Below are 24771 nucleotides of genomic sequence, written 5' to 3'. Positions count from 1 at the left end.
TAAAATAAGTCCAAAACACTACATGATATGGTAACACTTGTAACACTGCTCCTTTCAAAACCTAAATAATTTTTGAAAATCAATCTTCTAAGTCAATTAAGTATCGTGAGCTCTTTTATGCGTTTGATAGATCCCATGCTTGTTCTTTTTCAAGTCCTATTCTTTACTTTTTAAAAAAACTTTCATTTTTTCATGTAAATGTAAATGCTGCAAAAATCAAAGTACATGAACTTTATTTTTCTGTATAGTACAAATATAAAGTGGCACAATTTGCATGTGCATAGAGCACATAGTACAGGAACAGGGCAATATTTTGGCAGTTTCTCTGCCCTGTTTAGTTGGTGTTTTATTAATTGATCACTCTTCATATGAACCAGAGTTCAAGAGAATGTACCATTATGTGCTGCCATTACCTATGCTTTTGCAGTAGGTCAAAAGTAGTTTCTACATGTTTTCCCAAAGGAAGATGGAATATTTTCTCTGAAACAAATAATTCATTATCTGAATCTGTGCCCAAAAATTACGTATTTAACTAAGGGTTATAATTTAAATGCTGTGGTTAAACTATCAGCTTGGTATTGTGTGTAGTGTCTATATTTCAGTTTAGGAGTTCAAATAATCACAATTAGGCTGCTATTAGTTTAAGTCTCATTTGCATTGATTTAACCAAGTCTTTTCATACCTAATATCGGTGAATGCAGTATGAAAGAATGCAAGTAAAAATCACATTTCACAGTCACTGGACATATAATTATTTCAGCTTTAACATGTTTATTTACTATATTTGATGGAAGATTGTATTTCATAGCAGTGAATGCATAAAAAGATTAGCATTCTCCTAGAAACCTTAAAAATACCAATCTTATTATCTGCCACTATCTCTGTACACAGAAGGAAAGCAGAGGTTTTTTTCCAGTAGCAGAGATTGTAGTAAAGCATGTACATCGTTTCACTTTAGGAAGAAATTATAATTCCAGGCCTGTAAAGGACATTACTACAGAATAACATTTGTTTTTTCTTTTGTTGAATGAGAATAAGATTATAGGTAGAACTTTGAATTCACCAGTCATACTTTTTTAGAAGTCTTTAAATACTAATAACATGTATATTTTGACCTTCAATCTTCACAGAGCAAATGGTATAAAAAAAAATCTGTACCAAAGTACCATGTTAATCTGATCCAGAGTCAAGACATAGGATATGTAATGAAAAGTCACCTGGGAAAGTCTAATCTTAAAATCTTCCGACTTTCTTTTCTTGGTTATCCTGTTCTGGGACTGTTTTTACAGTGGTGTGTTAGGGTCCTACTGTGGAATCCCTTAACTTCCAGCAATTGCTGTCAACATTCCTTGCAAAACTCCCTCCTCATCTCCATCTCATACTCTCTTGGTCCATAGTTTCTCCTGCTTGCTGTCCCTGGGAGGCAGGTGGTTTAAGGGATTCAAGAAGTCTTTGTTACATCAAGGGAAGAAAACCTCTCACCTGTGTTGTGTTGTATAAATGGGCATGCCATGTAATCAAGGAACTTGGTAACATTGACTCAAAGAAAATAAGAAATCCAGATATTTTCTCAGTATGCGTTTCCTCTCCTCTTGAAGTTATACTTTATTAATAAATATTTTGTATTTCAAAAGAAAAAAAGTAAAACATCTGGAAGTTAATAGCTAAGATCTGGCCACTGTGTCTTCATGTTTGCACCGTTCCTGTGTTCAATCCACATCAAATCACTCTCTGTGATGTGTAATGTTTGGCTATGACTGCTTTCTGCAGTGGTTGTTTTGTTGCAGCTGTCATCTTGTCTTCTTGTTTGCTGAGTATGCAGCAAATTTCAGAAAGAAGAGATCGTGCTAGTTTATGTCATGTTTTCAGAGATTTTTGCAGAAGGTCAACTCTTCAGATCTAGTTTTTGTGTACTGTGTCTACTCAGGAAGGGTGTGTGATCTCTAGGCACAAAGTGGAGCCACCCTATAGTCCCATTAACACCATTGTTCCTTAGGTATTTCCCAACATTTACAAATCACTGAGTCATTAGGACGTTGCAGTGAGCCCTCTGAAGCTTCCTATCATTGCTTTTCTAGAGAAGAAGAACTGTAGTTTTAGGTCATTGTGCTGCATCCTTTACAAATACCTAAAAAGAGAAACAGAGCCCATCAGCCTCCTAATTAAACAGGGAAATCTCAAATTATGCTGAGAGGACTTTAAACAGCAATATGCAATAGGGCTGCTCCAGGCTTAATGGAAGTAGTGGAAGATTGTACTTGGTTTTCAGTAGCCTCTGAACAGTCTTGTAGCACAAACAAGTTTTATGCTACTCAAAGCTTTAAAAAGCTCATTCTAGCAATGAGCTTTGTTAGACTCCACTTTTTGACTCTGAGCAACTGCAATACTTTTTTTTTTTTTTAAGTCATCACTTCTCTATGCTAAAAAAATCAGTTTGCAGCTTAAGCTTTCCTAGCTCAGCTCTCACAGTGGAGAAATTATGATGGGATAAGCATGAGAAAATATCCTTGATGGATTAATTTTTCCCAAAACATCTTGAGTGAAACATCTCTGAAATCTGTTTTTTTTTAGAATGATGAGTTAAGTTATGGCAGGAAAGTCATGTTAAGGAAGAAGTTGCATACTAAGTATATTAAGTTTTTTACTTTGTTGCTTAGCATTAGGTTTCTTACTGAACTGTGAATTCCTGGTGAGTGGGGACGCTTTCAGGACACAGGTCTTGGGCTTCTGCATGAGTTGACTGTATCACGTATGCAACCAAAGGCCTATTGCATTTTGTATCTTCATAAGGTGATATTTGCCTCTTTTTGGAGGTGTTCATGACTCTCAGTCATCCTGATACTTCTTTTCCCTCAGTCTTTTCAAACTGATGAACTTTAAACTAGTGGAAATAATTCTATTACATCCCCATAGTGTGATCTTGAGGATTTATACATATATATTTCATCCTATATCAGTTACTCCAGTCTTGGCACCAGCTAGCTCTTTAAATACAGTATTTCTTTTCTGTGGTGATAGCCACACAAAAATCATGGTAATGGAATTTATTGCACAGTCTTCAATCAAAATAAGAAAAAAAATCTAATGAAGGCACAATAACCTCATTGAGCCTGATCATTCACCTTTGGACTCTGCTTAAATTTCCCCTGATTTTTAGTCAGTCCCTTAATCACATACTTACATTCCTGTAAGTCACATTATAGCTGTTAAAATTTTTCATTAGTGATGAAAACAATTATTAGAAATGAGTGCTGCAGCATACAACCAAAAACTGTTCTAAAAATACACTTCTTGCCAGATCAGAAGAGGGGAAAAACTGCATTGTAAAGAGTTTTGCTTTGCCACAGAAATAGCTGTCTTTGAAATGGCCTTCAGAACTGTCATATCTACACCTGACAGTCAGGCTTGTAAGACGTTTATCTTCAGTTGTTTGGCTGTTTAAATCTTGCCTGCTTTTACAATAATCTCTGCAGAAAAATGCAATGATTAGTACAACAATTATTTCCTGGGAATTATGACTCATTCCAGAATGTGCTGCATGAACAAGGGATATTCACCAGAGCTAGATTTCAGCAACTGACTTTAGTCTCAAAGTTAAGAGCCTCATCTTTAGATGCTCTCTAAATAAATATGGGAAAGAAACCCATTCTACTGCAGAGTGATTCAGAGCAAGGGTTTTGGGTCAACTCAGATTACTTTCCCAAGAATTTGTCCTTCTGTATTGGCCATGTAGGGATAGTACTGAAATCCAGTGACAGGATGCTAAAGAGTTGCCCAATTTAACTATTTGGGACAGGGTGCTAAAGAGTTGCAGTATTTAAATGTTTGGAAAGTTCAGGGAGATTAGTTGATAGAAGTTCACATGCAACATGCACAAAGGTGGCTGCCAGTTTATTCACCCCTATTAAAAGAAAGGAGTACCACATAGTTTCCTTCTGTGACTTTCCTTGATGGTGCAGACTTGAGTCACTTACTTTCTGGGTGTTCTCTCTCTGTTTCTCTCTGAGTCATCCTGCCAGTGGAAAGCAGCTGACAGCAATGCTTTAGGCTCAGCTCTACAGGACAGGCTGTAGCAGAAGGCAGGAGATCACCACACTGGTTTGCAAAGGCAGTACAAAGAGCAGGATAAGAAAACTCTCACAGAGTGTATCACTGACTCGGTCAAGGTCTGCAGATGAAATCTTACACCTGAGCCTTTGGAGTTCCAGGCTAATTCTTGAGCACTTCAATCCATTTCTTCCTCTCTTGTAATTCAGTGTGCTCTTTGCTGTACCAACAAGGAGTGTGTATTCATTTCTGCATTAAGGACATTCCTATATAGAATGGCTATGCTGCAAATTGCTCTCAGGTTGTAGAAGGAATTAAGAGTTTCTGGCATCTGAGGCCTTAGAATAAGATTTTCATTCCTATATGCTTCAAGATATATCTTTATAGCAGACTGAGGATATGGTTCCAGTCTCCTTCCATACAATACAGTGGGCAACAGCAAGGCCTGAATAGTTTACCTCCTGAAGCAAAACAGGAAAAAAAAGCTCCTCCTGTGTTCAGTTCCTCCTACATTCAGGACTCCCAGGGAGAAGTGCCCTGCACCTGCTTATTTATTATCAGTCCACTTCTTTCTCCTGAAGATAGGATACCTTACCAGGCATTGCTTACTCATGGAGCTTGACCTTCATCTTCTCAGTACTGTTCTCACCACAGAGCATCGGCCTGACACAAGGGCAATAAAGAACTAAGCCCTTAAGGTCCTCTTAGAGGTCTCTTGTTTGCTCAGTTAAGAAAAGATGTTTTTCCCTGAAATGTGCCAGAAGACACAGACAGGCCATGAGTCTCTTAGGAGGGACCCATAACCTTGAGGGCCCTTGAAGGGTGTGCAGTTTTTTGCAGGGCATGATAAACCAGCACAGACTTTGGCAAACAGATTGTGCAGAGCGGTCATGACTCTGATGGCTGGAAATGGACCACCTCTGGATCAAAAGCCCTGTAGTTGTGCTGGGCACCCTGCTCTCAGCAACACTGAAGAAGCTTAAGCACAGGTCCCTGAGTCTGCAGCTGGTGCTGTGCAATCATTCCAACACAGGAGGAGGACAGGTTTGTCTGCAAAACATTGTGCAGATACAGCTGGAGTCCATCAATAGGCTTTTCTAAATTCAGGCACAGATTTTGCATAAATATTAGACTAAAGTTTAATTTAAGTGTATTTCACCAGATGCATCTGTTGAAGAAAAAATTTTGATTCTAAGTGTGAATTAATACTGCTCTGTGAAGCCTCCAGAGAAATAGAATCAACAGCAATGACAGAACCTGTACAAGTTTCTCTGTGTTGCTTCTTTTCCCTTTGTCACTTTCAGTGCTGTTTGTAACTGCTGGGAGGTGTACAGCTGTTCCCACTTTCACCTTACAGAAAACTTGATTTTTTAAATTTCTTCTTTACATTCAGACTAAGGCTATCCCTTTTCCTGTCACTTCTTAGTCTGTAGATGATTCTCCAACCAGTTTAGGCAAAGTTCACCGGGGCATCATGAGTCACACTTCCCTTTTCATGGTATTTTTGGAACTATCAGAAATCTTTTAAATACATTCTGACAGTTCGAAGAAGAAAAAGCTGCAGTTGCCTCATTTTGATTTAACTGAATCTTGAAAGATAAGGAGAGGGGAGGAGGTGGGGATGGGTGGGTGTGAAGGAGAATGCAGGGAAACAATGCTGCCTTCACTCATTTTCTTGTCCCTACTGGGTTGATGTTTCTGGCCTTTAGCTGCTTGAATTGCTTGATGAATATGAGTCTAAGATCTAATGCCTCCAAAAAATAATTTCTGAACAGAACAGAGAACCATGTTTATTTTAATTCACAATGTCTATGTGCATGCTGATAATGAAATTTCAGCATTGATGTCGACAGCACTGATGTGGGTTTTTTAAGTGGCTGGAGTATTAGCAAGTGAAGCAGTATAACTGCCCTTGAGGGGCCTGTGCCCTTTGACAGCAAAGCAGAAAAATATTGTGCTCTGCAAATCTGCAGCCCTGCAGTACTCTTGAGAATGGAGAATATAATCTGGTTTAACAAGTGCTAGGGTTCTAGTAATGTCAGCTGAAGAGGATTACTGAAGAATCAATTTTATGTAATTAGACTTCCGTGGCATAAATAGAGATATTTCTTTAAAAGAAAAAAAAAAAATAATTGAAAAAGAAAAGGTCATGACCGGAGCATTCCTCTTTCTTCCTCCAAGGCACTTGTTAGCTTGCTACATCGAATGAAAAAAGTAATTGAAAGAAATTTTGGAAAATACCACTCTCTCTGATAAGCAGTAGCATAAAAAAAAAAAAAAATGTGTAACAATTGCACCAGAAAAGTGGAAAGCATAACTTGACAGATGCCCTGTTTTGGGTCTTCCTTTGGCAGTGGAAAAAATAGAACAGCAGAGCTTGACACAGTCCTGCAGTTCCCACGTCTTTCCCTCATGTGCATGTTTGTTGCTAGGTCTTTCCCAAAGTCATCCTGATATTGGATTCATCCTCTGGATGCAAAATGATCTTCATGCCGGAACAAAGGAAAAACTGTCTAACGGTCCAAATAAATTTTCAACTGAAACTGTTAAAAAGAGTTATAAATAGGAGTGTTGGTTATAGAGGGAAGAGATTTCTTTGGAGGGGGTAGGATTTTCTTGCACTTCTGGCTTTGAGTGTAGTAATATCCTTTAGCTGGTAAATGCAAATCAAGCAGCAGCAGACCATGCATGGCAGAAGAGTTAATTTGAATCAATGTTACCATATCCTTTTTAATCCATCCTGGGAGTACATATGATCAAAAGTTGTTTCAGTGTTATTGCAAGGACATTACCAGGGCAGCTCTCACTGTATGAATAAGTTCCAAAAAAAGGGTAGAAGAGATTGGATGTACGAGATTGGGGGTAGGTAATTACCTTACACAAAGCCAATCTCTTTTGATGCTGCTTGCTTGATATCTGTGTTGTCTGCTTCAGCATATTTAAACACACACCAAACTACAGCCCAGTTACAGATTTATTGCAGCAGAAGCTCCCTTTGTTCCCCCCCACAGTCATGCTCTCTTCCTGCATCTTTTTGTCTGTTTGCACTGCTCATGCTGGAATAAGCCCATGTGCTGCATGCTCTGTGTTGCATGGCAATATTAAGGCTCTGGTACTGGCCTGTGTAGTATTCATGTTGCTTTTCACATGTGCAGCTCATCCTCACCCCCATACTTAAAACTACGAGCAGCCTTCTTGGGCCTGTAGTAAATACCAAAGGACAGAAAACATTTGGAAGTGGATTGCTTTCCCATACAGTCTCAGAGTCCTAATTACAGTTTGACAGTCATTTGCAAAATATCCATGTGCAGAACAGGAAGATGTGGTCCCTTTCTTCCATCAGGACAATATAGAATCTATTGATTCATGCTGCTCACTGTGCTTCCTGCTCACTTGGCTTCCACACTGGGTACTGGGCTGCAATAATGGCACAGAGACTGTAAAATTCTACTGACTCTTGCTATGAAATCTTACATTCTTATGTCTTGAGATTAAAGTTGCAGAATTAGTGTGAAACTCCTGCCTTAGCACTATGGAATAAAGACTTCAGTGGTAGCTGGCACCTGCTTAAGGGAGGCAGAAACTGCTCCATTACTGGCATCTGGGTGAGGACAGGCCATTCTGTTACCCTCAGGGAACAGTCATTAGAGGGAAGAGAAACTGAAAGAACTGGTAGGTGAAGTGCACTCATGCCTGCACTTATATCATTCAGATCTTGATTGCATTAATGTTTTTTGAGGGTATTATTTGCCCGTTTCTTCCAGTCTTTTTTCAGGCTTGGCAACCATTAACTGATGCCAAGTGGGTGCCTGCTTGACTTTCTGCACCTGCATATCCCATGTCAGTGCACAGCCTGCATGACCTGGTATCACCCATGAAGTGATATTTATGGAGTGGGTAGAACCCATTAAACTCTGCTGTAAATCTTACTGTGGGAGTTCAGAAAACTCAGCTTGTCCCATCAGCATCAAGTTCAACCATTCTAACTTTTCTTCTTGGTGTAACTGCCCTCTTTTTCTTGCCCTTTCTTCACTGTATATTCAAGTTTTTGCCTGGGTAGAAAACACCCATCTGCTTTTACTCATTCCGTATATCCAAGCATCAAAATTAAATAAAGGACTTCCCTGGTCTTGTCTGGAATCAAGGTAAAGAGCCATTTTGTGTTTGTGCCATGTTGCATATCTGAGCTTGATCTATTTTGTGAACCCTGCTATTACTTATCTAGTTTTCCGTTCCCTGATTCCCCCCATTTCAGAAAGCCAGTATAACTAATGTGAATTGCAACTTTGCATTTTCTTCTGCTTTTTGCTTTGTTTAGCAATGCTTTTACTCTTGGATGGAGAATGATTGAAGTCTCTGGGAATATTCTTGCTCATTTCTATAAGAACACATAAAGTTTTCTCATTTCATTAAAATAGAAAAGAAATTTCACTTTAAGGCAAACTTAATTCAAGTTTAACCCCGTTAAGAAAAAGATGTGAAGTTTTCTTTCCCCATTATGTTAAATTTTTTTTCTGTAGTGTCCAAGAAAATTCTTGGTCAGAATGTATTTCCCATACTCCAGTGGTTCTGTAGCACTTTGCTCTACATTGTGACCACCACAGCCAGGTTTTAGAATGTTGTCGCTAAGTTAGATATATTTCCATCCTGAATGCTTTGTTTGCATAACCCTTGCCATTTACATGCCTTTACATCATACATTTCTGGGTTTGATCCACCCATAATTTTTTACTGTCTGGCTCATTTTTCCTTTTTTACAGGTAGGTAACAGAATTTGGCTGGTACATGTTTTATAAATATGTTCTTTTTTTCACTGTACTGCATAGCTCCAGTCCTGCAGCTGATGTAGGGCTGTGATCAAGCAGGGATCTGTACAGTGAAAAAGTTCTTCATGGTATCAGTTGTGGGATCAAACCATAGATTTCTAGCTGTTATAAATTATAAATTATATCCTGTCCTCTTATTCAAACATATGTATATTTGAATTCAGAACAATGACAAGTTGAACTGTTCTGGCTGAATTGCCTTCAAGATGGGTAGAGATGCAAGTTGTGTTCTGCATTTTCTTACATGAGGAAATTGCATGTTTCTTTTCTAGATTTGAACGTATTCACACAAAGAAAGGGAATTACAGTAAGTCACTAGTTTCAAACCAGGAAGAGGTGGATGATTTAGCAACCTTGGAGGTACTGGATGAGGTAAGAATCTATTTTTTCACTTCTTACTGAAGAGTGTTAATCACATCAAAATCAACAGTGTGGTGCTGATTTCCAAGTTCAACTATAATGTCACATTTCAATTGTGTAAGAATACAACAACATTTTACCAGTTTATGCCAAATAATTTAGGTTAAATTTTCTGTGTAAGGAATGGTTCCAACTCAATGCTAAAACACCCTCTGTAGTTAAAGCCTCAGACTGAGCATTATTGTAGCATTATTTGCTTAAAAGGATTTATATGGCTGGATTTTATTGCAGCTAAATTAGTAGTTTGTAATGATGTGTTAACCTGAAACTGGTCCAGGTCCAAGAACAAACTACCTTCTCCCCTGCGGCTTGGACGTCTTTAGTTATCTTAGACTAGCTTACCATACTCTTCTAGGCTGGGTTTTCATTGGCTTATTTTGGTGTGGAGCTACATTGAGATAAATTTATGTCAGCTGAGGGTCTGACCTAACCATGTGTTCTGGTGAAATTTTGACAGAATTCTAGGTAAGAATCTCACCAGAGGGAAGTCTGTTCTGTTTATGCTTTGAGCTTTAAAACCAGAACAAATAAGGCCACGGCACATTATCTACAGGTATCAGAGGCCATCCGTGGTTGTAAACCACTTCTTCCTCTACCTATCAGGCTCTGCACAGACTGCAATTCACATTCTTCTGTCTTCAAAACTTCTCTGATATACTGTATATTCATCAGTCTAGGATACTAAATGTGCCTTGAGATGGTACACTACCTTATGCTAACAGCCCACAGAACATCTTCAATCATCCAAGAACTTAGTTAGAGTATCTTAATGTTTAGTCAATACTAATCCAGACTTCATCAACTGCACAAAGCTCAGATGTAGACATTTTTTTAATATGGGATAGGCATATGCCAGCAAGACTGGGTTTTATCTTTTGGCATGAAGCATATGCTGAAGAGAAGGTAAACCAGACAAGCAGGAAGTGTATTCTGTCTCCTCAGAGGTGGATTATTCTCAGAAGAGACTTCACAAAGCCTCCACCAAAAGATATCACTACACTCTAATATTTTACTAAATCAAACCCAGTTTAAAACCTCTTTCACATAGGAATGGCAGCTTCTCAGGACTGTCTCCTTTCTTTAGTTTAAATTTCTCTTCCAGTTTAGGAAGGCCCATCAGCAGGCAAAACTAGAGACTTTCTAGGATTTTGGCTATCAGTGCAAGAAATAATTTCAAAAAGGGCAGAACTTCCCCTAAAAAATTCTGTAATGGAACTCTGGTTATGGCCAAAAGTAAGGTACCGTTCAAAACCAGAAAAGGAAGAATTTATTATGACAATGGAAAATCAAGATTTTCTCCTTATGCTTTCTTGTGAAGAAAACACAACCTCTTCAGCTGTTGAGAATTCAAGCTTTAAGTGTCCTAAGCAGAAGACAATGCACAAAACTGAACAGATGGATGGGGAGGGAAAGCAATTCTTCCTGTAGTCCTCTGCTGCCTCTCATTCTGTTTCAGTGGGAAAGGGCCTAAATATATTCACACGTACCTCAGAATAGTCTCAGAACTGGTTTGCATTTCTTCAGCCAGATCTGTGTCCTGTTTTGATTTGAAATGTAAGCGAGCACTTTGCATACCTAGCTCTATATGAAGAATAATTTGAGGGAAATTATGTCAAAAAATTGGAGTATGTCACTAGTGAGCCTTTCTGTAGTGTTAGAAAATGACATGACATGGAAACCTTTGATTATCTGAATTAAAGCAGTATTTATTAACTTTTCTTTTCTACAACCACTTGGGGATCTTTAAGTATATATTGTTCTAAGTGAATATGGAGACAAGTGATCAGTAACCCCAGTGTGTTTGAAAGTATTAGTCTCTTTTGATCATGTTCAGTTGTATTCCTAAGAATTAATTCCTTAGCTCTCTATACTCACTCATTTGAACTATATAAATATTTTATACATTTTGCATCTTTTTTTCCCATGTGACTCAATGTTCCTATTCTTTATCCATCAGAATACAGTAACTGAGCAGTTGCAGAAGGGTTATGCCAAGGATCAGATCTACACCTATGTTGGGGACATTCTCATCGCTGTCAACCCATTTCGAAATATAGATATTTATTCTTCACAGGTGTGAAAATGTAGTTTTGCTTATTTGAAATTAGCAATGATTTTCATTAAAATATTAATATTTGTGTGAAGCTTAAAGTAAGGCCATTCTTGAGATTTACTTTAGTCTGCTCTGAAAACCAGGATTACCAATACCATTGTCCAACAGCTATATCTGAGCAAGTCATCTATTTTAATCTATGGATAGAAATAGGATTTTTGAGGTTGTTCTTCTAGTGACTTTCATAATTCGTTATAGGATGAGATGAATTGTGTTGAATTTCATGAGATTTATTGACTAGGATCCCACAGAGTGTAAAGGCAGTAGCTGTCCATAGCAGATAATTCAGAAGTAGTGTTTGTGCATTTATTCAGGTGAATCTTACCCCTCTTTGTGGGGAGGAGTATTCCTCCTCCTCCCCATGGGGGACTTCTGTGAATGGCTGGAGGTAGGAGCTGGGGGTAGTTCCTCCCAAGAGAGCTGGGGAAGCCATAGCTATTTAATTTATCAAATAGTTTGCAAAATTTACCTCCTTGTTATACCAAAGGGGACATAAATAAAAGTCCAGTTAAAATAATTTGGCATTATTATCACATGCTTTAAGTGCAGAAAGCATCCATATTGTGCAGAAATACTAAGAGGATGTGAGTGCAAATAAAATAAAATCAGAAATTGTTTCTTGATGTGTGGTAACACTGATTTTTCTTCTAATAATTTGAGCTTCATAGCATAATATTGGCTGACATACAAAATCATGCTGCATCTTTTTTAGCAGCTAATTCTAACTACATATAGATTCATGGTATAGCGAGTGCAGTAACAGCTCACTCAGAAAACATCACTACTGCATCAGCATGTTGTATACTAATCTGAAAATAAAACTGATAAGGTAGTACCAAAAAAAAATTTAAGGGACACTGATGTTTTCCTTTTCTCTTAAATTTAGCATTCCAAGCTCTATATTGGAGCCAAACGGACTGCCAACCCTCCTCATATTTTTGCTGTTGCTGACATAGGTTATCAGTCCATGGTGACATACAACTCTGATCAGGTAAAGATGAGATGTCTTAAATATGTCCTTTGCTAGGCTGAGACACATGTAATGAGCTCAAACCCATGCTCTTTTCTCTGCAGTGTATTGTTATTTCTGGAGAAAGTGGAGCTGGCAAGACACAAAGTGCCCATCTGCTGGTTCAGCAGCTCACTGTCCTGGGCAAGGTATGTTTCAAAGGTGATGCCTTGGAAAGGCTCTGCTCTCATAGGCCTGATTGACTGTACCTAGGAACCTGGCTTTTGGTAGGGAGACCAGATATTTTCCAAAGAACTTCCATAAGGTCAGATTGCGACATGATGCTGATGGCTGGAAATATTTTGGGGATTCTGCAGGGAAGTACCCACTGATGTAAAGGCTGTGACTTCTTCAGTCCTTCCTTTGTGTAATGGAGTGTCTTCAAAACAGCCAAACTGCACTAAATAAAATCCTCTTCTAGATTTTCACCTGCTTCCACAACCAGATTGCTGCCAGTGGGGCATGGTCATTCTGTAGTTGTCTAAATAAAATGCCACTTTTGCATGTCCCAAGTGAGATGCAAGCAAATTGATCTCCTGATGTGGTGCAGTGCAGCAGTAAGCCTGTGCCATCAGGGATCCTAAAAACAGGCTGGCCATCTCAGAGTACTGGGCCACAGACATTGATTTGTTCTGGTGTTGTCATTATCATTCTGTGTGTTATCTCTTCCAGCCAGCCATTGGTTTGGCAGATTGCTGTATTGCTATTCTGACAGGTTTCATGGTATATACATGCCTTTCTTCCAATATGATTCACATGGGAATGTCTGCCATGAGGATTTCACACTTCCCAATGCCAACTAGAAGAGGACTGTAAGAACCTAAGAATAAATGTATTTGAATGACTATTGATAATATAAAGAAAAATCTTTTCCTTATCTAGGCTAATAACAGGACTCTACAGGAGAAGATCCTCCAAGTAAATAACCTTGTAGAAGCATTTGGAAATGCTGGCACGATCATCAATGATAACTCAAGCAGATTTGGAAAATATTTGGAAATGAAATTCACTTGTGGTGGCACTGTAGTAGGAGCTCAGATTTCAGAGTATCTCCTTGAAAAATCCAGAGTTGTCCACCAGGCAGTGTAAGTATGAAAATTATACTTGACCTAACTTCAGGTTTACAGAGCAGGCCTAAAATACAGGAAATTATCTTGTGATAACACATAAAGATGAATAAACTATTGGGTTCTTTTCTTGTGTAAGAAATATGTATGAATAGCTTCTAAATCTGTAAGCTAGCAGGAAACTACTCTTGTTTGTTTTTTTTCCATTGACTCCTGGATTAGTTAAACAAGTCTCATAAAATGAGTATGTAATACATGTAAGTGTATCAGAAATCATAAAGAATTAAGGATTTCTGATAGTTCCATTATTAATTTCTTCATAGAATTTTGAAGTAAGTTTTTTGTATTGTGTTAAATATATCAGTTCAATTTAATTCCTCCATGTTTTCACTAGTATTGTAGTTTCTATTTGCAGATTGCTCATTTTGAACTTTGGAGTTTCTAGTAGGACTTGGTTGTAAAGGTTTATGGACCAAATGCAGTACAGATCAATCTCTCTTATGTGTGTATCTCATAATATAAAATGACAGAAAAAATAAATGACAGTTCTAATTAATTTAAGTTATTGAAGTGTATTTTCTATCCTAAAATATGTAACATATCCAGATGAAAAGTATTTTTGTTTCTGACATAATAACAATTGGAAAAACAGAGTTTAAGACAAAGAACAGTGTTTTATTTAAATTTATATTTTTTTCCCTTGCTCAGCTCTTATTCTTTTTGTAGTTCTGCATGAACTTGTTGTCTGCTGTAGATTAGTGACATGGAGAACATATAACTATCACTTGGAATGTTTCAATAAACATTGTGCTCTTGGAAGTCCATCCCTCAGAAATTAGCTTTCAAGGTGGTTCTAACACTAAACTCTTTCAAGACATTTTCTTGTGAATGCAGACATCTAGACAGATACCTAAATTTTGAGGTGCATAAATGTTTTGCCAACAGAAACTAGTGCAATAGAGCTTCTTTCAGAGTCTACTGTTAGTTTGAATGAGCCTTGCCTGTTATTAAAATAACATTTATTAATAGTATGTGTGTCGTCAGTAAATGTAGCATAGTTCCATCACTAAACCATTATGTTATTTCTGTTGTTTCAGGGGAGAGAAAAATTTCCATATTTTTTATTATATTTATGCTGGTCTGGCAGAAAAGAAAAAACTGGGACATTATAAGCTGCCAGAATATAGACCTCCCAGGTAATGCAGTTTATTTTTACATTAACTGATCACTAAGAAATGCAGTGTTGTTGAAGTCTTGACTTCATTGACATTCTAACTCTGTACCCATAAACTCTTTCAGATATCTGCAAAATGATCATTTCAGAATAGTGCAAGATTTCATGAACAATAGCTTTTATAAGTCTCAGTTTGAATTAATTGAACAGTGCTTCAAAGTCATAGGTTTTACACTGGAGGTGAGTGCTGATAATCACTTTTTTGTGAACTTTAACAGATACTTTAATCAGAAAAAAACTTACATAAAGCATTCAAATAATCTCCCTTGTAACTTGCTTCCTTTAGCAGTAGTGTCTTTATGTTTTAGGATATTGCATGGTCAACTTACTGTTATATTACCACATTTAAGTTTTTGATGTTTCAAGGCGTTGATAAACTAATAAAATGGTATTAGTCAGCAAGACTTTGAAATTAGCACAGATGAGTAACTGGGGAAAAAAAAGCCTTTGCAAATTAAATGCATAGAAAATGGTATTGTAACTATTCATTAGCCTGTAATTTTAGGTCCATGAATATGAGTCTCATCTCTGGTTTAGGGTGAAGTCCATAGTTCTAAAAATAGAGTTCTAAAAATTCATGGAGGTGATCTGAGTTTTGATGAACTCAACACATTATCACAACTCCAGGGGCAAAGTTGAATGAAGTGTTTACATCCCTTTGGAGTGAATCTCACCACTTAACTTTTACTGAACCCATTCTTTCTTTATGATCTCTTATGATTGCTCTGCTGGCCAATAAACCCATCTCCTCAGGATGTCTTTGGTATAATTAAAATAAAAACAGGCTTCTGGATTTATAAAATAGTATGCAAAGGAAGGAAATCCCATCCTGCACCCTAGTTCTCTCTTCTTAGGAGAGGTGGTGCATCGCAGCTGTAGTTTTCCACTGACTTTATTTATCACAAATTATAGTAGTAGTGTGAAATTATAGTAGTAGTGTGATCCATGCAGTCTCTGTGAAATACAACACTAATGCTGTAAAATGGCAATTTTAATTTTTTTGACAAAACAGCATGTTGTAAGGATTGTTTCAAGGAAAATTACTTTAGCTGAATACTTCTGGCTTCCCTCAATGTAAATATTTGAATAGCTAGCAGAACAGATTTATTCACCTATTCTGTTCCTCATACTCTTTTTCTGTTTAGTGGTGGAGTTCAGTCTTTTTCTCCCCTACATGCTAATTCACAACTGCACTTCATAATATCACACCTATTATATTACACATCCTTTCACACCTGTACTTTCACCTTTGCAGAAGCAGGGTGGAAGTATATGCACAGTTTGGCACTGGTAGCACTTTTATCACAGAACCAGAGACCTTGAAAAGTCCTAATTTGTACCATTAAAAGCAGCAAGTCTGGTTTTGTTCCCAACTCTTTTGTTCACTTGGATGGATGGAAATAATAATCCTTATCATCCAGAAGAGAAGACCTTCCCTACATATTGAAGATCCATTCAGAACTAGGTTGCTGGTTGCATTAGGCAGTTCCAGCATGGATCTTCACTTGATTAACTCAGCAAGTCCCTGTGAGCTGAATCTGTGAAGAATTATCTACCTGTAGAACTCCCACAGCTTCAGGGGCAGTTTGAGTACCATGGGCAGTCCAGCCCAGTGAGCCCCATCCATGTTAGCCTGTCCTACATTCTCCACAGGATGAGTTAGCCTGTCACAGCCTGTGTTTGCCAGATTGAAAAAACAGAGAGATCTTCTTCCCCCACTGGGGTTTGGATATAAGGGACCATGTGTAGAGACAATTTCTTTTCAGTGAGAAAAAGATACCATAAGACAATGAGTTCCTATGATAAGTTCACCTTTGAGTAATGCAGCCTTAAGTTTTGACATTCATCCCAGTGCATACAGAAGGTTCTACATAAGCATGTTCCATCTTTTATTAGCAAAAAACCCTGGACAGAATATCTGCTCCACTGCAATTAAAACTGAGACCAAAATAAAACCTTATTTCTCTGAAATTTGTTTTAAACTGACTGGCAGGCTTTAAAATTAACTAAGGTCAGTACTGTCTTAAAATCACACTGTTTTGTTTCAGGCTGCATGGCAAAATTAATAGGAAAGGACTGCCTGAGGTAAAGAATAATCATGCTGTATAAGATAAATTAAGCCAGATTTCAAATATACTGGAAAAGGGCACAAAAATATCAAGAGCTATACATACTGTACAGCATAATGGAAGAAGTTAAGCTGTCCATTTCTTTGCATTTCATCTGTGTCCCTAATCTTAAAATGATTGCTTGAAACACAGATAAACTGTGCACTGATTATCCTGAGCATAATTTTTTAGATTAAGCTTATCTAGTTTGTCTTGCTGTCACTGGAAAAATTAATTTATTAACTGCTAGATTAGCTTCTGAAAGAGATGAAAACAAGATCAAGTATTCTAGAGCAATTAAGGACTTTATCTGAGTAAATGATGCCTGACATGGCACCAGCAACTATTGAATAGTAGGGATAAAATGCTGTGCAATTATGAAAAGCCCATCGTTATAAAATACCTATCAGATTTCCAAAACTGCTTCTTATAAAACTACTATAAAACTTATAACACTTCTGCTTATAAAATATATTGTTACTATGTGCCTCAGAATATATCGTAGCAGAGAATCCTAGCTTAAAACCTTGTCTGCTTTACAGGAGCATCTCAGCATTTCTGAGTAGAAAATACTCAGATGTGATGAAGTAGGCTGACAAACATTCACAGTTCAGATGAAAATTCATAGTTCAAATCTAAGTCAAACCTGGTATGAACGCATTATTTCATTAAATTGCAAATACGATTTTATTTGTCTTATATAAGTACTTGCTATATATATCCCTTGACTGTCAAGACTAATATGAGCCCTTTTTCAAGGCAGAATCCCTCTACAGAACCTACTAAATAATTTGAAATTTAAACACATTTAAGTAAAATCTATTCGAAAGGGCTTTGGTGAATACTCAGTTTCTGTGTGACATTTTGAAAGGTTAAATGTTTGCCAAATCAGAGATACGAGGCCTCATTCTTCTCCCAGTGAAACTTTCTCTGGTGATGCTGGCAAGAGCTGTTATCTATTATTTAGAGTACTTTTGCTTCCATGATCCAAGAAATGTAGATGCAGATTTTTTTTTCTGTTTTTGTTGATTTAGTTATTACATTTTTAGATACAGTTATGCCTGCTGTGAAGGCTGGATATAAATAACCTCTGAATTCCTTCCATGTAAGAGGATTATGCTCACCACTGTTTAGTTCTTCTCCTGCTCCATGTCAATCCTGTCCTGGTAGACAAGTATAGCAAAGAGATTAGGATGCAGTTTATGTTGCTCACTTTGGGTGTGAAACATAACACACTTGGAAGACTACTCTGAGAAAAGTATTCCTAAAAGTTGTGGGCATATTGCAAACAAGAGAGACACTGATTGTTCCAAGCTTAGGAGGCAGCACACATGCCTGCCCACCACACAAACCAAATCATCTGTCTGGCTATTAAGTGTTGTATCTTTTCTAATGTACTTTGCAGGAACTTGGAAGTGTGTACAGTGTCCTGGCTGCCATTTTAAATGTGGGTAACATTGAATTTTCTGCAGTGGTATCTGAGCATATGATTGACAAAAGCAACATTTCCAATCCAGTAGCCCTTGAGAATTGTGAGTGTTTTTTCTTGATTTAAGATTTTCTTTCAATGCTTTGACAGCAAATTTCTTTTATTGTAAGAGAGTTATCAACTAAAACTGTATTCACATAGAAATTTTGCGAGACTAATTAAATGCTAAAGATAGATTATTTCTGAGCCCACTTGGATTCAAATGCAAAAAGGAAAAAATACACGTTATGCACCTAATTTGACTAACCAGTTGACTGGCATTCAGATAGCATGACTAATGCTGCAGATGCCTGAAAACAAAATCTTTTCTAAGGTTATTTGAACATTTGATGGAGAACCTCATTAACACTTTGAACAGGTTTTTCCCCAGTTTCTTTCTCATATACTCATTACTTGCTCCCCATATATGCCTGCTGAGATACAGCTCACTGATTCACTGGAAGGGATACCTTACATTAGGGGCTGCAGGGAGACAGAGAAAGGGGCAAAGATTCTCAAGGAATTTACTGCTTTTTCTTAGTAATTACAGCTGGGAAGATAATGAAGTCTTCATTTATATCTTCTTACACATTTTCCTGCCTTAGAGAAATGTTGTGCAACTGGGAAACTTGGTGCAAAAATGGGATAACAATTACTTATATGAATGGATTGTAACTGAGAAGGATACTCAGAGTTCACATACTCCCAACATAATCACCTAGATTCCCTCTGTAGACATTTTAGGGAAAGAGCCTCCTTGATAAAGGCTTTTGCATTGAATCATTTATTGACTGCAGTGGAAACTAGGAAGACAGGTGACAAAACTGGATACTGACAGCTGTTTGGTGTGAACAACTTCATCAGTCATACTTCAAGACTTTGATTTGGCCCTTATTCATAATATGTTGCACTTGCAGCCTTGATTGCAAAAATGCTTACTTTTCATTACAAAATCTGCCTCTGAGCTGTGCCTGTGACATTCCTTCCTAGGTGCATCCTTGCTGTGTATTCAGGCAGATGAACTGCAAGAGGCCCTCACCTCTCATTGTGTAGTGACTCGGGGAGAAACAATTATTCGTCCCAACAGTGTGGAAAAAGCCACTGATGTCAGAGATGCCATGGCCAAAGCACTGTACGGGCGCCTTTTCAGCTGGATAGTCAATCGCATCAACACTTTACTCAAACCTGACAAGAATTTAAGGTAAAAGAAGCTTTTCTGGAGTAAAGATTTTTTCTCCAAATCCTATTGTCTGCTGGTGTTCTCATCTTCTTTTTATTTGCTACCTTACTGTTTTGTGACACCACCATGTTAAAAAGATTTTATCCTATTCATAGTATACAGGGAAAATGCAGTAGATATGGATAACACAGGTGTCTTGTGTTTTCCCATTTGACCTTTGCTCATTTAACTGCTTGTAAATGACATACTGACTGCTTTTTCCATTATACTATTTCTCCTGGTCAAATTCTGCTCTTACTTGCATCCATGTTGTTGCTTGTGTTGCTCTTGCTTTGAGGGGTTTCATATATATATACATATATGAGAGAAGTTTCCAAACACATTTACTGAGGTTAACGTCCATCTTACCCTTACAGCGTGGACACACAAAACACACAAAAACATTTTGAACACACAGAGAAGAAAGATGTTGGAAATAAGGATAGAGCACACTTTGCAAATTAATCAAAGAAGAAATGGGGTGTCTTACATTGTAAATACTATAGGACAGGGCCATCTGTATATGGTCATAGGAGTGAAAAGTGGCAAACACAACAACCTGAAATACAGTATCAATAACAGCTTTGGATTGTAAATCTGAATTTTCTGGAATATTTTTTTTAAACATCAGAGAAAAGCCAAGGCTGCAATCTTAAATTTTGCCAACACTTCAAATATTTGGTTTCAGCAGAGCAGCAATAAACAGAACTTTACTCAGTAATTGCACGTAGCACTGCTTGTTACAGAACCCTATTGAAACTGAATACTTACTGTGCTGGTGAGGAGGTAGAAAGTTTGACCTGAAATGTTCACTACAGAAAAAGCAACAACCCAGAAGTCTTCTTTGTTTTAGTGGTGGTAAAATAATTTGCATTCACTACTTTTTTGTAGATCTGGGAAGGAAAGAGGCAGACAAATTTTAGCAGTCTATTCACAAAAAATGTGTTCCAGACAGATAGAATAGTCACCAAATTCAGGTCCAAATCAATAAATACCTTGGACCCCTCCATAATGAAATGGTTCCATTTCTGATACAGACTTGTAAAGAGCTTTAAGTACTATTCATGAGTATCTTGAGGCTGGCTCTTCAAATCTGATTGCCTATACCTTTTATAGGGGAAAAAAAAAATAATGACTACAGATAGAAACATAGAAATTTAGGGGTTGGAAGGGACCTCGAAAGATCCAACCCCCCCCTGCCAGAGCAGGATCACAGGAATGCATCCAGGTGGGTTTTGAGTGTCTACAGGGACGGAGACTCCACAACTTCCCTGGGCAGCCTGTGCCAGTGCTCTGTCACCCTCAGAGTGAAAAAGTCCTTCCTAATATTTATACAGAACTGCTTATGCTCCAGTTTATAACCTATTTATTTGGGGTTTTCTTACAGCCTATTTATTGTCCTGCTGCTAGTCACCCCTGAGAAAAGCTTGACTCTGCCCTCCTGGCTCTCTCCCCTTACATATTTATAAACATTGTTGAGGTCACTCCTCATTCTCCTCTTCCCCAAGCTGCAGAGCACCAGTTCTCTCAGCCTTTCCTCAGAAGGGAGATGTTCCACTCCCTTCATCATCTTGGTCGCTCTTCCCTGGTCTCTCTCAAGCAGTTCCCTGTCCTTGAACTGAGGGGCCCAGAACTGGACATAATATTCCAGATGTGGCCTCACCAGGGCAGAGTTGAGGGGGAGGAGAACCTCTCTTGACGCACTAACCACCCCCCTTCTAATGCACCCAGGATGCCATTGGCCTTCTTGGCCACAAGGGCACATTGATGGCTCATGCTCATCCTTCCATCCACCAGCACCCCCAGGTCCCTTTCGCCTGTGCTGCTCCCCAACAGCTCAGTCCCCAACTATACTGGTACCTGGGGTTGTTCTTTCTCAGATGCAAGACTTTACACTTGCGCTTGTTGTCATTCATAAAATTCCTCTCTGTCCAACTCTCCAGCCTGTCTAGGTCCCTCTTGAATGGCAGCACAGCTTCTGGGGTGTCAGCCACTCCTCCCAGCTTTGTGTCATCAGTAAACTTGCTTATACTGCACTCTAGTAGTACACTCTGATAGCCCCTCAAAAGGGTTTCCTATCTAGAATTGATTAATTCTTTTTAACTTAGCTATGAAGAAAATGCTAGTGTCAACTACAGTTTTATATATCATTGTATTCTCTTAATTTTTTTGTTTCAGCAAATAAATACAAATTTTAGAGCTATTCTCCAGTTACAGAAATGACCGTGTATTTCTCAGAATACCTTGGTTAAAATTGCAAACTGAAGTTTTTACTAGTAGTACTTCTCTGGAGCTTCATTGGTAATTTAAATTCATGCCACACTTCAATATTGAGGTAGTTATTTAGAAGCATTAAAGGCCTAGTTCTTCACTCTTTTGACTTGCATGTTAAAATAAGCAGCTTTAATTATATTAATAAACAATACTAAGGAATCATATTTGACAACACCAACCTTTAATTTCAAGATGCTGATGAGTAAAGCCTGATTCCTTAGAAGTGAAACAAAAAGAATTACATGTTGTTCCTGTACTGTAGTCGGTTCTTTACAGTAGAATAATTACTAGCAAATATTAGTTTAAAAATAAAATGTTAAATCCTCTGTACACTTCTGAATTGATTTGGTCATTATGTAATTCAGTCTGCAATATAATCATCTTTGAATTTATGTTCATTCATTGTATTTCGAACAAAAATTGATTAGATTAAGAGATAGCTGGTTTAGCAAGAAATATCCTATTTAACTGGCCCTTTATTTCTTCTGTTAAGTAATAATGAAGCTAATCACTGTAAAATAAAGAACAATAGAATTTTTTTTTTAATCTTTGCAGTGGAAGCGATGATGGTCTGAACATTGGAATTCTTGATATCTTTGGTTTTGAGAACTTCAAAAAAAATTCTTTTGAACAACTTTGTATCAACATTGCCAATGAACAAATTCAGTTCTACTTCAATCAGCATGTCTTTGCCTGGGAACAGGTATGTGTTGATTATTTTGATAAAGCTTTAATATTACTGAATATATAAAAACTCATCTCAAGAAACTACACTGTTTCTTCTCCATAATGGGTTGTAAATTGAGAATTATAACAAGTGTTTTCTGAGTATGTATTATGTGAAGCAGTGCTTGGTATTTGCAAGTAAAATGCCTATGTAAAATACATTAAACTTGAAATTTACAGTATCCAAGCAACATAACATAGTGATAATAGTTTTGATACAAATGCAATGTTGTTTCCTTAAAAATAACATGAGGGGTGTAATGTAGTTTTCCACAATAATAAAATAAATGAGTGGTAATATAAATTTTAAAGTGAAGAGTTCATAATAGCTTACTAATAAGCCTAATGAACACTGAAATTCCATTATTAAAAACTGAAAATCTTGCAATTATATTTTGTTCTTACTCAGGAACTAGATCAAGTAAGCTAAATAATGATGGATTTAATCTAAATAATTTGATATAAAAGAGAGAAAAGGAATAAAACTGTAATTATAAAAGTTTATGATATTGAAGTGGGGAGTGAAAAATCTCAAAAAAGATCATAATTTCATGAGAACTAAATTAACCTTCTCTAAATGATTGCTCATTATTGCAGTTTGAAGAAATAAAACATCTGGGGACAAAATATTAATCTTGCTGGAAATAGAAACATTCCAGAATTCTCTAATAGCAGAACAGTCATTCAAATTTTATGTGAAATAATACTTTCTTTGTTTTACTGAAATTGTTTGGTTTGATGATACATAAACAAAAATTCTCCTGAATACTAATTTTAATTATTAGTGGTAAAAGGGTATTTTGTTAGTTTTAATCTCTGCTTGTTTTAAGGATGAGACATACACAAGTGTGCAATGTATCTATGTATGCAGGTATGTACATACATGTGTCAATCGACAGGTATATATATCTATGTGAAAAACAGAATTTTTTTGTTGATTGACATTTTATCCTAGTCCCAGTTATTTCAGGAAATGCAGTCTTAGACACTGTAGGTGTTGTTATAGATTTATGTGGGAGATTTTCATTCACCGGTATTTCTCTGTCTTTAATTCCTTCTAAAATTCAGAGAGCAATTAGCCTAATCTTCTATAATTAGTTAAGCATCTTCTTTCCAAAGTACATAGATTCACATGTAGAAAGCACTTGGTTACTGCTGTTGCTAACAGCTGGAGTATGGAAGTATCACAAACTGCAGCATTGTTACTTATTCCTGTCAAATAGAGGACTTGCATACATTCATTTTGCTCAAATGTTTCCTCACCTTATTACTGTACACACAAAATTGTCTTAATATTCCTTCTCTGTTTTAATTAGACATGGATTCTGTTCAGTATAATCTGCCTTCACTTGTTTCTAGATAACCTAATACAGGCCAGACCTGTATTAATGCAGAGGTTTGTGGTGTCACCGTATCGTAGAAACAGTTTGTTTCCCTCCATGCATCCCACTCCAGAGAGATCAGGCTGGTTGTTTTGCTGGTGAGATGAGAGAAAAAACGAACCTCTGATTTTGGCAACATACAGTTTGCTTGTTTCTCTTTGTCTGAAAGTAGCGTGACAACTATAGACCTTATGGAAGGGAAAGCTTATCTGTATTTACAGAATCTCTTAAGTATGTCAGTTTTACTCACTTGAACTCATTCTTTCATGGGTTTCACTGACTCACACCCACATGGATAGCATAAAGATGTGTGTGTTCAAGTGCTCTGGCCAGGATCATTTGTGAGTGAGACAGAGAATAAAGGATACCAACTACCAAGTCTTTGTCTTCATATCTCTTGAGTTTTTCTTGCTCTGCTTTTGGACAGTTCTCTTACATTTTTTTAGCAATCAGCAGTTGTTACCGTGCACTTCTTTGCCATGGGACCTTACTTTTATCAGCCTCTTCAATATTTAGGCAAAATCAGTATATGGTCCTCCTTGTTTGGAACATATATATATATCATTAGGCCTACAGTCTGTTTATGTAGTATATGTGATGTGCTGTAACCTTTCTGTCATCCTCCTGGTGTGACATTTAGAGGATGTTCCACTCTCTAGCTTTCTGTACTGTGTTTTTGTGTGAGTTCAGGCCTTCTGGTCTTGATGTAAACAACACGTCCCTCAGTTTTATTGCTGTGAAAAAATGCTCTTCATTCAAATCACAAGCCATTCTTCTAAGACTTTCTTCTGGTGCTTATACACACATTTGCATTAATATTTCGTTATTTATATCAGTGAAAGAGTTTTCACATCCTGCATGTAATACTGATTGAATAA

At 37.3% G+C, this 24771-nt stretch overlaps 1 protein-coding gene across 6 annotated transcripts in view; it reads left to right on the top strand.

Annotated features, from left to right (window-relative positions):
* MYO3A (myosin IIIA) overlaps positions 1 to 24771 on the top strand; it is a 121166-nt gene that overhangs the window by 55014 nt on the left and 41381 nt on the right. For all 6 annotated transcript variants that reach the window (XM_071734996.1, XM_071734998.1, XM_071734995.1 and 3 more), the window contains exons 10-19: positions 9146 to 9245; positions 11251 to 11367; positions 12293 to 12397; positions 12481 to 12564; positions 13298 to 13500; positions 14580 to 14678; positions 14782 to 14896; positions 18230 to 18356; positions 19283 to 19493; positions 22341 to 22488. In XM_071734996.1, the coding sequence (XP_071591097.1) occupies positions 9146 to 9245; positions 11251 to 11367; positions 12293 to 12397; positions 12481 to 12564; positions 13298 to 13500; positions 14580 to 14678; positions 14782 to 14896; positions 18230 to 18356; positions 19283 to 19493; positions 22341 to 22488 (1309 nt within the window). The remainder of the gene's footprint in view (positions 1 to 9145; positions 9246 to 11250; positions 11368 to 12292; positions 12398 to 12480; positions 12565 to 13297; positions 13501 to 14579; positions 14679 to 14781; positions 14897 to 18229; positions 18357 to 19282; positions 19494 to 22340; positions 22489 to 24771) is intronic.

This window comes from Heliangelus exortis, chromosome 2 (assembly GCF_036169615.1).
Source record: "Heliangelus exortis chromosome 2, bHelExo1.hap1, whole genome shotgun sequence".
NCBI classification, from domain to species: Eukaryota; Metazoa; Chordata; class Aves; order Apodiformes; family Trochilidae; genus Heliangelus; species Heliangelus exortis.
This window is presented reverse-complemented; position numbering and strand designations above follow the sequence as displayed.